The following is a 13,966-nucleotide window of genomic DNA, read 5'->3' on the forward strand; positions in this document are numbered from 1 at the left end:
CCTCATCGGCGCGCTAGCTCCCAAAGCTGGCCGTCCTCTGTGCCGTCCATGGCGTTTGATATCCCCATGACTCTAAAGCTTTTGGCAATGGTGTCCACTCATACGTAACGCCACGCTTCCAGAATCCAACCACACACTTGCTGAAGAGACGCTCGCTTCAGTCGCCCTGTCGGAGTTGTTTCGTGACCACCGAAATTCCGTCTTGAATGGCCGGTTTATGCAAACATCAAGCGGTTGCAGCACGCTTGTCAAGCCCCCAGAAATAACGGCCAAGCCCATTCGGCAGTTGGCTAGCCGAGCCTTCACTCGGTCTGTTAGGTCGGCTTGCAACGATGATGGTATGCGGTGTAGCACTTTGTGGGGCTAGGCGCATTTCTGGCACGTTCTTCTTTTTCTTCAAATTTTGCGTCCCAAAGTGGGGGGTGCGGGCTTTACACGGGGGCGGGTTATACACGAGTATATGCGGTACTCACGGAGTAGATACCTGTGTGTCAGTTGGGAGTGTCACATGAACTACTGGTGGACCCCTCGGTATCACAGGCGATCTCTCCGTTGCCAGAGATGAATATTTATTAGTCTATTAGGCTCAATGTCGCCGATAATATAGTGCTTTAGTCACCGAAGGTGATGCTTCCTTTTTACCGGCAACCTCTTGGTCCAAATTGCAAGAAAGAGAATATTATAGGTGTAGGGCGCTCGTTTTCTCCACGAAACAAGCGACATATCAAAATTTCAGTTGAAGTGTATACTATATCTTTATTCAGGTAAGCAACACCTTGCTACGCTATTAGCAACTAAGCTTGCAGCAAGAAGTTTGTGCATTACCAGAAATAAATATAAGAGCAGAAGTACTTCTTCTTAGCATCGTCACAAGTTAACTCAAAGAAGAAAAAAAATTTTTTTTGTGCCACTAACTGCGCTAAACAGCATAAAATTAAATTAGGGAGTATTTTACGAAATTCTGCCCCTTTGAATAACAGTACACGTCACACTAACCGGTACATTCAAAAACTACCATTAATTTCTGATTTACTCTGCTCCACTCTGCTCGCTAAAGCAAGCCGCCGCCCGTAGAGCGAATAAGGCACTGAGCCACTCGGCGATTCCTGCCGAAAGGAGTCGTCGCCAGGGGCTCTGTTTTGCTACGATGCCTTCGTCTGCAGGGACGCTTGGAGTGCTAGGTTAAAAACCTGACGCAGAGAACTTGCCTAGGAGCATAACAGAAGCGCGGTCACCATTTTAGCCAAAGTGCCGCTGCCTTCTTCTTGAGTCGAGGTGCAGGGGATTTTTAAAAAATGCAGCAGTTTTTGAGCCGAAACCCAGATCTCGTTATGAGAGACGCCGCAGTAAAGGACTCCGGATTAATTTCGATCACCTGAAGTTGCCTAACGTGCACCCATAAAAATCCAAGCACACGGAAGTCTCTCGCTGCGCACCCATCGCATGCGGCCAGGAGCGAACCCGCGATCTCAGCAGCGCAACGCCATAGCCACTGGCCTATCGCGGCGGGTTGAGGTGTCATAACATTATTATATATAACAGTATAGTTATACAATAGTTAGTTATATATCAGTATACTAAATACTGTTATAGAGTGGAGAGAGCACATCCAGTCCCTTGAAAACTGTCCACAGTTCCCGGCAGATTGTTCTAGCGAGAAAGAACACTGTGTAGCAGATTTTGTCTGCGCCAACTACGGGAGGTCGCTAAATAAATTAACTTTACTTCAGAGCCAGCTCCGCCTGATAACCAGGGCACCGCTAGGGGCGCTGACCCCCGTTGCACTGCCCACAACTTCATCCTGGGAGACTTTGCTAACCGGCTCAGAGTAGCGACAGCTCATCGTATACAGGCACATAGAGCCAATGGTGTCCTCAACTAAAGGCTCGCCCCCACTCTAAAAGAAATAAAGTCCCTCCATGCAGTGGCGGCTGCATTCAGGGTTGAGCCAGCAGTAAAGGGATATATCGCAGCGGTGGCTAGCCCTAATGTCACCACTCGCTCAGCGCATGTTATTTCGGACCAGTGGCCTTCGACGTACGGCGCAAACTTTCATCAACGCGCACTGTTCTCGGCTGACGTGCATTCGCAGTATGGCAGTGCACACTGCATAAGACGCACCGACATTATACCTGAGTGAACCAGCAATAGACGTTCTTCGATCGTGCCTACATACGGTGTACAGCAACATATTTCTCCGAAGGATTCAACGCTAGTATGACTTAAGGCAAGCAGCGGTTTTGTTCTTGTAGCTCATTACGCACTGTGTTCGTTTTAAAATGTTGTGACGCTACAAAGTGTACGGCACTGTTAAAACAGATCAGCGGAGGACAAGAAACAAGAACGGAAAACAGTCTTTTCATCGACCGTACGCCTTCGCAAACGTGATGTTAACCATTACCGCTGGCTGGTGCTTGCTCTTGCGAACAGCCATGACATAATAATTGCTTCCTGAATACATTATCTGGGTCCCCTGGCTACACAAGTGGCTGGTATATCTTCTTATTAGCGGTTCTAGAGTATGAACTGCTTTGGGCATACAGGCCTTAGGCCTGTTGCATGCAGTTCAAGTTCAATCGCTGCAGTTCCCAAGCTGCAGTGATTCGCAAAAAAAAAAAAAAGAGTCCCATTGGCTATATATAGCTCGTCAATGACTAGAGAAGATAGCCAATCAATAAAAATATGAAAAGAATATACTGATGGACTAATTACTATTGTATCATGTACAGTGTACGTAGCGCAAACGGATCACACAAGGCGACAGAAAGACGGGGACACGGTGCTACTAACAGCTGAGGGTTCCATTGCATGTGATGGATATAAGTACATACATTTGTCATACGCATAAGCAAAGGCTTACATCTGCAGCACGCCTTTGCTCAGTAACACACAAGCACTGGCCAAGAACGCTGATCAGAGTACTAGGGAAATGGTAAAAGCCACTGAGATTAACCTTAGTGATAATACCGTCAGTTGCCAGTCTGTATCTCTGTCAGAAAAAGTAATCTTTTTACGCTAGGTTTTGGCGGTTTGTGTGCGTAGGCAAAAAATATGGCCGCCACCTCAGAGCTAAAAGAGCTAAAGCATAAAGACAAAGCGTATCGCAGGGTATGCCCCGGCTGAGTTTAATCGCGAGAAGTGTCAAAACGCTTGGTGACAAAAAATATAGTAATGAAAAAGTAAAACCGGAATAGACATTGTTTAGTATGAATGCCGGTTTGACGTCACGGGCTCTATAGGCAAACCACGTAACCTCATCTCAGTTCCCTTCCACCCGTGCAATGGTAGGCCGTGTGCGGTGTGGACTGCGGAGGAACAGCGCGCCTAAGGGCCGATTTACGCTCGAGCCGCCCATCTCCGCAAGCCGCACCGCACGCTTGCGGTCGCGCGAAAAATTGCACGCATCCAGCATTTATGCACAAATTACCATTTACACTGTGTGCACAGTGTATACCTTACACATTGTAAACTGAAATTTGTGAAAAAGTGTTTGATGCGTCCAATCTTTCGCGCGACCGCACGCGTGCGGTGCGGCTTGCGGCGATGGGCGGCTCGAGCGTAAATCGTCCCTAAGAAAGAACACCGTCGCGAGCAGAAGCGGGAATGTGCGCGGCGACGGCGGGCGGCGCGTAATACGGACGAAGATCGCGCCGCAAACGCCAAGTGTATGCACCTTTGGTTCGATCACCCCACCGACTCCACTCCCATAGTAATTGTGGGTGATTTAAACATAGACGTGTCTCGGCCAGACGGAAAGTAGTTTGTGTGTCTCTCTTGGAAAGGTTCGGCATTCAATGTTACACAAACATCAATGGGCCCACGACGCGTCGTCGGTGGTGTATATATAGACCTCACGTTGACCAAAAACCTTTCCAGTGTCGTCACAGAACCACGGGCCGTATATCATAGCAATCATAAAGCGACAGCCCCCTTGGTGACCAAATAATAAATCCAAAAAACATTGAGTGTGCAATTTAATAAAACAGCAAGAAGTTGTGAAAAACCGAAATTCATTGTGGTATGTGTCTTTTATTTCCAATCAACGTATTTATCATCAACATATTTATCACGATATATATAGCTCCGCTGGTCATCCACCGTTACAGAGTGGAATGGCTCTGAATTTGTTTGTTTCATTTTGTTTTTGTTTTTTTAAGGCGAAAGGCTTTATATGCCCCATGAAGCGAAAAATGAGGCGTCCGTCCGGCGTTAACATCCAATGCTACCAAAACCCACGTGGCTAAGTGATGACGTCACGTTCCCGGCGCTGGACCTGCAGCTACAGCGTGCTAGAAGAGGGTAGTGTGTTCAGGGGTGGCATGCGCCATGCATTGCCGTGAGGCGGAAAGTGTGGAAAGGCCCGGCACTTGGATGCCAGTCATGCGACAGCAGCGCCGCCGCCAACATCCATTGCATGGGGTTTCCCGTCGTTCATTCCTGCTGTTGTCAGTTGGGTTGGTTGTGCGCTGCAAGCGTGTGCGTTAAAGTTTGTGTTTCAGGCAATTTTTTTGGAGTTTATGTAGTTCAAACGACGCATTTCGTTTAAAATAAAGGCTTGCTTTTCCCTGAGGTGCTCCAGTTTAAATTATACGCAGCGGTTGTCACCGCAATATAAAGATCTGAATCTCATATACACCAATGAATAAGTTTTAATTATCCAGCTCTGAAATAAATCATGTAAGCGAAACTTCTAATTATTGAATGAATAATTACAGAATAAATAATTTCATTTCAATTAATCACCCAATTAATTAATTAATAATGCAATGTGTGCTGTTGGTTTGACTTACTCATATTAACTAAATAATTGAGCGATTATGTAAATAATAATGTTGGTTTTAATTTTGTTACCTCCAATACTGTTTTGATCCTGGCTCTTTTATAAATTGAGCAGCCAGTCTCTTTACAGAACGTCCATGGAGGAGGTTTCATCAATAAATTTTTTTCATGTTTGACATGAAATTGTAAGAATTTCATGTGCATTTCCACAGTTGACTTTTGCAGCCTTACGATATATAAGTAACAATTGTGACTTCTACGGCTCACTATTGTATAACACCTGATTTCATACTGCAAACCTTATGTAAGGATTGGCTCCCTCTCATTCTCTATATGTTTAGCCTTTCTTAGGCCCGCTCACGCAATATCCACCTCGTAGCATGTGAGGACCTCGCATAAAAGAAAAAAGTTGCAAGCATTCGCAGAGCAACCGCTGCAACGAGCCGTCACTGCAGAGCGTGTCGGGGGAAACACGGCGGCTTTCGTATGCAGCCCACGCTGCGGTGGCCCCACCTAGTGACGTCTCAGCCTCAGCCACGCATCCTCCCGGAACACACCACCCTCTTGCAGTGCAATGTGCTGCAGCGGCTCGCACTGCGAAATTCGACGGCGAACAGCCACGGCGTCATGTGGAGGCTGTGGCGCACAAACAAAAAAAAACCGACTTGCCCCAATCCCAAAACTGTATTAAAGATGGATTAAAGTGGATTAAGATTAATTACGGTGGATTAAGGTGAATTAAAGTGGATTGAGGTTGGTACAAACTAAAGCAAGGTGTATTATGGTAGAGTTTTAATGTAAGGTACGTGATAACTTAGAGAAGTCATTATGTACTCGCATTCAAATCACGTAAGGATAATTGAGTGACTGTCAATTTTCTTTTTCGATTGTGATTTAAGAACGGTGGATTGCAGGGTTATTCTGTATACGCTCCTTTTCTCTTTTCATATTGTTGTGCGATGACATACGTATGTACCAATAACGTGCAATAAAACCCTCAGCTGTTAGCGCCACTCTGTCCCCGTTTTTCTGTCGGCTTGTGTTTTCCGTTTTCGCTATTTGTGCATGAATAACAAAACCATTTTTAGGAATGAAAACCTTTTTGAATTCGGACACAGGGTGCCCACAGAACAACGGAGAATTTTGCGTTTACCTTTTAGGAATTCTTGGTCGCATTCGAGTGTCAGCCAGTGAACCGTCGGGGTGGGATTGCAGCACAATGCACTGAAGGGCGCGAAGTGGTTAGCGGAAACATGTACTAACAAGAACGCTTCTGGTTCAGACCAGTTACCGCTAACCACCTTTTCCCGCACTAGTGGTGCTTTGCGCAGCATTCACGCCAAGAGCTCAGACCATCTCGCCCAAATAATTATCCCAAATATATTGTCCCGTGGTGGTGGTACACCTTGCATCCCCTTTACACGAAAAAAGAGATTAGAGTAACTCTGTAGCCGTATATAATATCTGCGACGCCAGCAGAGCAAAAAAAAAAAAACACAGTAAGATATGTGGTATATTTTGCGTGTATTGTCTGGGTTCTGCTGTTTTATGCTTATCAAAATTTGTCATTGCAAGTTCATACATGTGACAACCATTCGAGTTCACAGTGACCTAAATCCACGACACATTAGGTGCAGTCAACAGTGATTACATATATAAAATACACTGTCTTAGACTGCGAGATGAACTCAGAGGTGCGGGCACTCGGGCCTGGGTCCACTCAGCACACCAAGATAGCATGAGTACATTCAGCACATTAACAGTGTAAAACACCAAAACAGATTACCTCATACAAAAATCAGCGTTTAGGTTTGTCAGACGTGGTTTGGCGACGCATGTAATTCATTGTAAGTTTACACGACGTTGAACTATCGCTAATGCGGGTTTCTAAAGCATTACTTTATTCTGGTGTTAACAGTGGCTCATCGAGCTACAAGCTCTTGGCAACAGTAGCCACGCTATTCCTGGACTCAACGGCATTGTCGCCGCTTAGTTCTCCGCCATTTTGCCCGACCGCTAGCAGCGTCATTACTTCCCTTCCTGCGTCAACCCTAGCCATGACAGTAATTTTTTCTTTCAACAGCATGAATGATCTCGTAAACAGTCGCGCCCTTCTAGTGCGGACTGACACTATCGATAGTAGCGGCAGACATGGTGGACATGCTGCGCCCTCGAGTGGCCGTGCCGCTTCGCTCGCGCTTCTTCTCTGCCAGGCACGGGAACCAGGGCTTGGGCAGCTCTCGCATCGCCTCGCCCTCTTGCAGTGTTTCCGGCAGCCGCTGGTTGTTGGTCTCCGGGAGAGGCAGCGTTATGAGCGCCGACGCACAAGACAGCCCGCCCAGTACGAATAGAGGCAGGAAGCGGCCGTAGAACGCCTACACAGAGAAGTAAGCGAGAGAAATGAACGAGATACGGCACGTGTACTCGGTTCACGACATTCTAAAAGAAATCAAACGCTACAGAGATAGACTAGCTCACCAGCTGTACGACTTGAGCGCTGAGGAACTTTCCAAGTGAGCCGAAGGCTTGTCTTATTGATAGCGCTTGCGACCGTATCTCAGTCGGGTATATCTCAGCAGCGAAAAGGTAGCCCACGTTGTAGGCAGTGGTGAGAGCGAATCGGCCCACCATCATGATGGCGAATATTGCAGCTGATTTCCCTGAAATACAAGGTTGGCTGTGTAGCCTTTTACTTCAAGAGCTCGTATTGCTAAAACCAAAAGACAACAATGTTTCTTTGACAAATTAATATCCGATTGGGGCCGACAGACAACTAGGCACAGCATAAAAAACAGCTGCGTGCGGTCAGTAGTCCGCGACAGTCATAAGGTGCGATATACCCGGCGTGCGGTAGTTAACCGGTGGTCCATTAGAGTTACAGAAAATGTGCCAACGGACGGGAAGCGCCGGCGAGGACGGCACAAAGTTAGATGGGATGACGAAATTACGAAATTTCCAAAATCAACTGCAATCGTCGTCGTCATCATCATCATCATCATCATCATCATCACCATCATCATCATCAGCCCATTTTTTTTTCCACTGCAGGACGAAGGCCTCTCCCCGCAATCTCCAATTAACCCTGTCCTGCGCCGACCAATTTCAACTAGCGCCTGCGAATTTCTTAATTTCATCACCCCACATAGCCTTCTGCCGTCTTCGACTGCACTTCCCTTCTCTTGGCACCCATTCTGCAACCCTAATGGTTCACCGGTTACATAACCGACGCATTGCATGACCTGCCCAGCTCCATTTTTTCATCTTAATGTCAATTAGAATATCGGCTGTCCCGGTTTGCTCTCCGATGACACCGCTATCTTCCTGTCTATTAACGTTACGCCTAACATTCCTCGTTCTATCGCTCTTTGCACGGACCTTAACTTGTCCCCGAGCTTGTTTGTCAGTCACCAAGTTTCTGCCCCATATGTTAGCACCTGTGGAATGTACTCATTGTACACCTTTTCTCTTCAATGATAACGGTACGCTTCTACTCAGGATCTGACTTTGTCTGCCGTATGCGCTCAAACCCATTTTTATTCTTCCGTGAAATTCCTTCTCATGATCAGTGTTCCCTGCGAATAATTTACCTAGGTAAACGTACTCCTTCACAGACTCTAGAATCTAACTGACGATCCTGAACTCTTGTTCCCTTGCCAGACTATTGATCATTATCTTTGTTTTCTGCATATTAATATTCAAACCCACTCTTACATTCTCTTTGTTAAGGTCCTCAATAATTTCTTGTAGTTCGTCCTCGGCGTTGCTGAACAGGACAATGTCATCTGCAAACCGAAGGTAGCTGAGATATTCGCCGTGGACCCTTAATCCTAAGCCTTCCCAGTTTAATAGCTTGAATACTCCTTCCAAGCATGCAGTGAATAACATTGGAGAGGTTGTGTCTCCTGGTCTAACCTCTTTCTTTATAGGTACCTTTCTACTTTTCTTGTGGATAATTAAGGTAGCTGTGGAATCTTTGTGGATCTTTTCCAAGATATTTATGTAAGCCTCCTGTACTCCTTGATTACGTAATGCCTCAATGACTGCTGGGATATCTACTGAATCAAATGCCTTTTCGTAATCTATGAAAGCTATATAGAGAGGCTGATTGTACACTGCGGATTTCCCGATTACCTGATTGATGACATAGATATCATTCCTTGTAGAGTATTCCTTCCTGAAGCCAGTCTGTTCTCTTAGTTGACTGTATTTCAGTGTTGCCCTTATTCTATTGGAAGTTATCTTGGTGAATATTTTATATAATACTGGAAGTAAGCTAATGGGCCTATTATTGGTCAATCACAGACGGTGACAATCTGATAGCTTTCAAATATCGAAGCAGCGCTTTTGTGTCCTTTTGTAGCTGCGATATGCGAGGCCATGGTCCCAAGATCTTGTTCAGGGTGAACGGTTTTTTATCTAACTGATTTAGAGCTGTGCAGAGGTCGTGTATTTCGCTTTCAAAACATGGGCAGTAGCACAGTAGATGTTCTATAGTCTCCTCGACAGCGCAGGCATTGCACTCTGCGCCATCAGCCATTCCAATCAAACACGTATATGCATTGGTTAATGCGACGCCCAAGCATAAGTGGCACAGCATTGTTTCCTCGTTTCGCGGAAGCCCAGGCAGCAGCCGCCAGTAGCAACAAGGGTCTAGCCCAGCTCACCATAGAAGCCTGCCACGCCCAAATAGCAGAGAGCAGCCAGGCCGTACGCGCACACCATGCTCGGTCGGCGACCCCACCTGTCGGCTAGTGGAAGAGCCAGCACCGTGGCCAATATGTCCATGGCGTTGGTCGTCGACGTCATCACGAATGGGTCGTCGGTTGCAGTGGCAGCGTACAGCTGGCCGGCCGAGTACGTCAGACACGACATCAACCTGCGTCCCGGCACGCGATGCGACGCTGAAAATAATGCTCGCGCCATGACTCATCCGCTAACAGAAAGCTTCAGTGAACCGTCGCTTAAGAACCATCTTCAGAGGTACCGTGAAGAAATAAAAAAGAACATATAATTAGTTTTCAAACAACGATTGGTCTTGACATATAGGTCAGAGCTAGTGGGAAAATAGATGTCGCGTAGCCTACTCGTGTAGTGCTTAGTTTCTTTTAAGCATTTGTTGTAGATGTCGAGTCACTGCACTGTCCGCTGGATGCAATTTGGGCGAAGCCCATCATGTTTCTCAGGGAGGTAAACGGACGCCCATTCGTAGGAAAAATAAAAAGCAGCATTGACACGCTGCTTAAACTATCAAAGCAATGAAGAGGTTGCTGTAATGCTAAACTTCCAAGTATTTAAATCTATTTTAGTAGCTATTCTGAATCATTTTCTTCCCACCACCCTCCTAACTACTCGCATGCACTCATACACTGTTTCAACATTTATGTATCATTTTTTCGTGTGAAATTCGCTTGTGCCTTTATCCTCTCCTTGAGGCGTTTCATCTCATTTTATTGCCCTACATACCTCATAGGGGCATACATAAGAGGTGGATGTGCATGTATTCATTACACGGTAGGTAAGGATCACAGAGCACGAGTGAAGTTTTAAAGGCGACATACGTGAATGAAATAGGAACATAATTCTATCAAGTACGCAAAAAATGAATGTGAAAGCATATCCCGTACTTTTTTTTTTTATTCTGGAAGATGATTTGTTATCTTTTGCAAGAATATAAGTGTACAAGTAATGGCGGCAATTTGGCGGGGCAGGTTGTTTCAATCTGTTGGCGCGCGAAAAGAGAATGAGCCTGAAAAAGCGGTAGTCTGAGCGCCAAGGCGGCCAACTTGACACATGTGCCGAGTGCGTTGTGATATGCGGGAAGTGGGAATAATGTACGGTCGTTGATTAAGTGCAGTATGATAAAACTTATCAAACAGGGAGAGAGTTGAGATGCGACGACAATTAGCAAGGGTAACCAAACCGGATTCTTTATTCAATGACGACATGTTGACATCATAAGAGTAAGTTGAATGCATGAACTTTATCGCACGGTTTTGCACTGATTCAAGCACGCGGGTTAGATATACTTGGTGAGGGCTCCATACGGCGAATGTGTATGCGAGTTTAGGTCTGATTATGGCTTGATAGGCTTGCAATATCACTTGCGCTTGGGAGCTTGCTTTAGGTTTCGTTTTAAAAAACCGAGAGATTTATTAGAAGACGAGATGGATTAGTAACATGTGCGCTCCGAGACAAGGGATTAGTAAGGGTAACGCCAAGGCACGAGGCATGAAAGGAGGCATGACGCGTGACACAAACAAAGGGCTATTTTCAAACATGTAAACAGAATACATTTATAGTTACATATCATCACACTGAAGCGATGGTGAAGAACGAGCAATATTGTAAAAAGTGCGAGCTAAAAGTCTAACTATTGAGCGAACTTGCTCCCAGATAGACGGGCAACATTGAAATCACAGCAACGGCGGTGGCTACGGTCGTCGAATCTAGTCTCACGGTTCAAGTGTATCCGCTTTTTCACTTGCCTCGCTGTGCATTCCAAAGTATTGCTGGCGACCGCGCATACTTCAGGATGTACGAAACCACTGCTGAGAGCACACTGACCATACACGCTTCCTTTCCAGTAGAATCGGCGACGGATAGCGTTCGACGGATACTGTAGATCCGTTGTGCGCCGAGCCAGTTGTTGATAACAGTGATAACCCGGTGAAAATTGACATCCGCAAAAAGCAGTACAACGGCGCATGGAAATAGAGAAGTTTAGAATACAGGACTAAGAGCTCAGGGTACACTCCAACAAGCGGCCGCTTTGTCTTCTCGGTCTGCCCCGCCGCGAAGGTATTTTAGAACAGCGTTACTGGCTTGCGTTAGCGTCACGTGATTGCAGCGCCCTCCCTGCACGCCGAATGAAAATGAGAACATAATGCCAGCGAAAAAAACATGAAATAATGTCATTCGTAATATTCGACAGAATGAAAAGTATACCAGAGAGTTTATTATTTTCAAGGAGAAAGCGTTGAAGCGTTTTTGAGATGTTCGCGGCGACGTTGAGACGACAAAAAGCAAGTTTGGGGAATTTCGGGCACCCACGCTATTTTCGAAACTTAGCGTTACGGGCATGCGAAACCACAGACGCAGAGATACCGTTTAGGTTCGGCGCATGCGCTGTGGCGAGACGCTAATCGTTAGGGGCCTAAAGCAGCCTAAAATGAGGCGATTTGCTAGCGTATTACTGTGCAGCCGCGTCGAGATACTAACGCAAACATTTGTTTGCCGACACCTCCCAAGATTGTTTGTCTGTCCGTCGGTGCGCTTCTTGCCCAGCAAAGTGGCTCGATAAGAGACATTGTAATACGCAAGTACTGAATTCCTCAGAGTAACGTTCAAGATGCATGAAAGCATTTTGTAAGCAGTATTAATGTGAAGCATTCTTGGTGAGTTCAACCCAATTTTCTGTAACGACTATCTGGCGACTATCTGGTGACTACCTGGCTCTTTTCCTAGAGCGATCCCGAAGATTGTGCATTCTAAAAATGTGGGCTGATCGCTACGTGCCTCTGGATACGTGCTGCTCTGCAAGAAACCTCTTTGACACGAACGTGGGTCACTGGGTATCACGACACATCTGAGCGATCAGCTCAACCTGGGTCACCATGACACCGCTGGCAAGGGTGGCCATCGCAATTGCTAACGACATGCGCTGCATCTCCGCATCAATCTTGAATACGTTGCAAACGCATTAACTGTTCTCTGATGAACAGTTATATGATTCGTCAGAACCATCCTGTAATGCGCCGCATTACGAAGCTATCAACTGAAGTTGAGTCTGAAGCTGACTCTGTTGAGACTCCGGGCGGCCCCGCGCGCGCGCGCCCGGGCCCCTGCATTTTGGAAGCCATCTGCGACGGAGACACAGCCCGCCACGCGCTGTGTTTCCGCGGCTTAGTTCGCGTTGATGCGAGACGCAGCACGAAGGTAAATTCGCTCGCTGCTGCTGCTGCGTTTCCTCGCTTCAGCATTTTGACAGCGTGTTTCCGCGGTAATTGAGTGAGATGTGTCCCTGTTTGCTTGCACGCGCGTGACCCCATGCTTGTTAATTTAGTTGGTTTACCTATGTTTACAAGTTTATATGGCCGATAAAGCTACTATCCTTACTTCGTGTTGCTGTCCACTAATTTGCTAAGAGGCATGTGGTTTGGTAACATAGAAAACTTAGAAAACCTGGTAACCATGTTTTCTATGCTTCGCCTTTCGGCCGAAACTGCGACTTTCTTTGTCTTCACTCACCAAAGAAAAAGTGTTATAAGGAAACTCCTGCGAAGTGTAGGGTACCGGAAGACGTCCGTTGTTGACGACCTTTTGGAGGCGTCGGTCTTGTTCGGCAGCTGCGGCATTGAAGCACAGATATACGTCACAATGAAAATTAAGTTAAATGCGATTGCACTCGAGGCGCCCGAATGTGCTGGTGCATCAAGCATTAGAATAGTTTTGTCACGAAGGTCCCTTTCTATTCTTTGAAAGCTCTCCCACCTTCATGCAAAATGCACCTGGAGATTTTCGACAACTATAATCTGTATACATAGAGTCAGTCCAAGATATTCTAAGGTAGACCACAAATTCTGACTAGTTCTTCGTTTATTTAATGTCGGAAATTGCACCCATGTCGTTGTCCCAATAATATATAAATTAATATCTCACAGGTGTGCAACATGCCAAGCACAAACAACGCGGACGCAGAAAGCCTAGAACGGTGCTAGCTTAGGCCTACTTTTTTGTAGGTTAATGTGTGATAATTATTCTAATGACAGCTCAAAATACTGTTCTCTAAATTCAAAGCTTTGCACAAAATAGGCTTAGCGTTTCGACGCCACGCGAAAATTCAGCGACCTTTTCATGAAGCAGGCGCTCACATACTTCCTGTTTTCACTCTTTTTCGACAATACTGCATGCCTTCGGTTTGCGCCCTGCCTCCACAGCCAACATTGCTCTTGCGCTACAATGAGGAAGTCGTGCACTGATATGCAGAAGTGCAACATCAGTCTAGTGTTAATCTACTGTTCGTCTACACTTAATTTGCACACATTGAATGTTTTTCTTCTGGTGGGTAACCTGCGTGCCACATTGCCCAGTTCTTGTAGATTCCGAAAAAATGTCGAGTTAAAAATCTGGTTGAGACAAGCGGGCGCGCAGAATCCAAGTTGTACAGTGACCATTTGACTTGTTTAGA

The 13,966-nt window shown here is 46.1% G+C and overlaps 1 protein-coding gene across 1 annotated transcript in view; it reads right to left on the bottom strand.

Annotated features, from left to right (window-relative positions):
• Positions 1-3,956: 3,956 nt before the first annotated feature.
• LOC126531824 (beta-alanine transporter-like) overlaps positions 3,957-13,966 on the bottom strand; it is a 28,243-nt gene continuing 18,233 nt past the window's right edge. Inside the window, exons 7-10 of the mRNA XM_050179561.3 lie at positions 13,027-13,124; positions 9,444-9,655; positions 7,258-7,439; positions 3,957-7,154 (exon numbers count right to left, since the gene is read on the bottom strand). Coding sequence (XP_050035518.1) covers positions 6,894-7,154; positions 7,258-7,439; positions 9,444-9,655; positions 13,027-13,124 — 753 coding nt within the window. The 3' untranslated portion in view covers positions 3,957-6,893. The remainder of the gene's footprint in view (positions 7,155-7,257; positions 7,440-9,443; positions 9,656-13,026; positions 13,125-13,966) is intronic.

Source organism: Dermacentor andersoni, chromosome 5, assembly GCF_023375885.2.
Source record: "Dermacentor andersoni chromosome 5, qqDerAnde1_hic_scaffold, whole genome shotgun sequence".
Classification (NCBI taxonomy): domain Eukaryota; kingdom Metazoa; phylum Arthropoda; class Arachnida; order Ixodida; family Ixodidae; genus Dermacentor; species Dermacentor andersoni.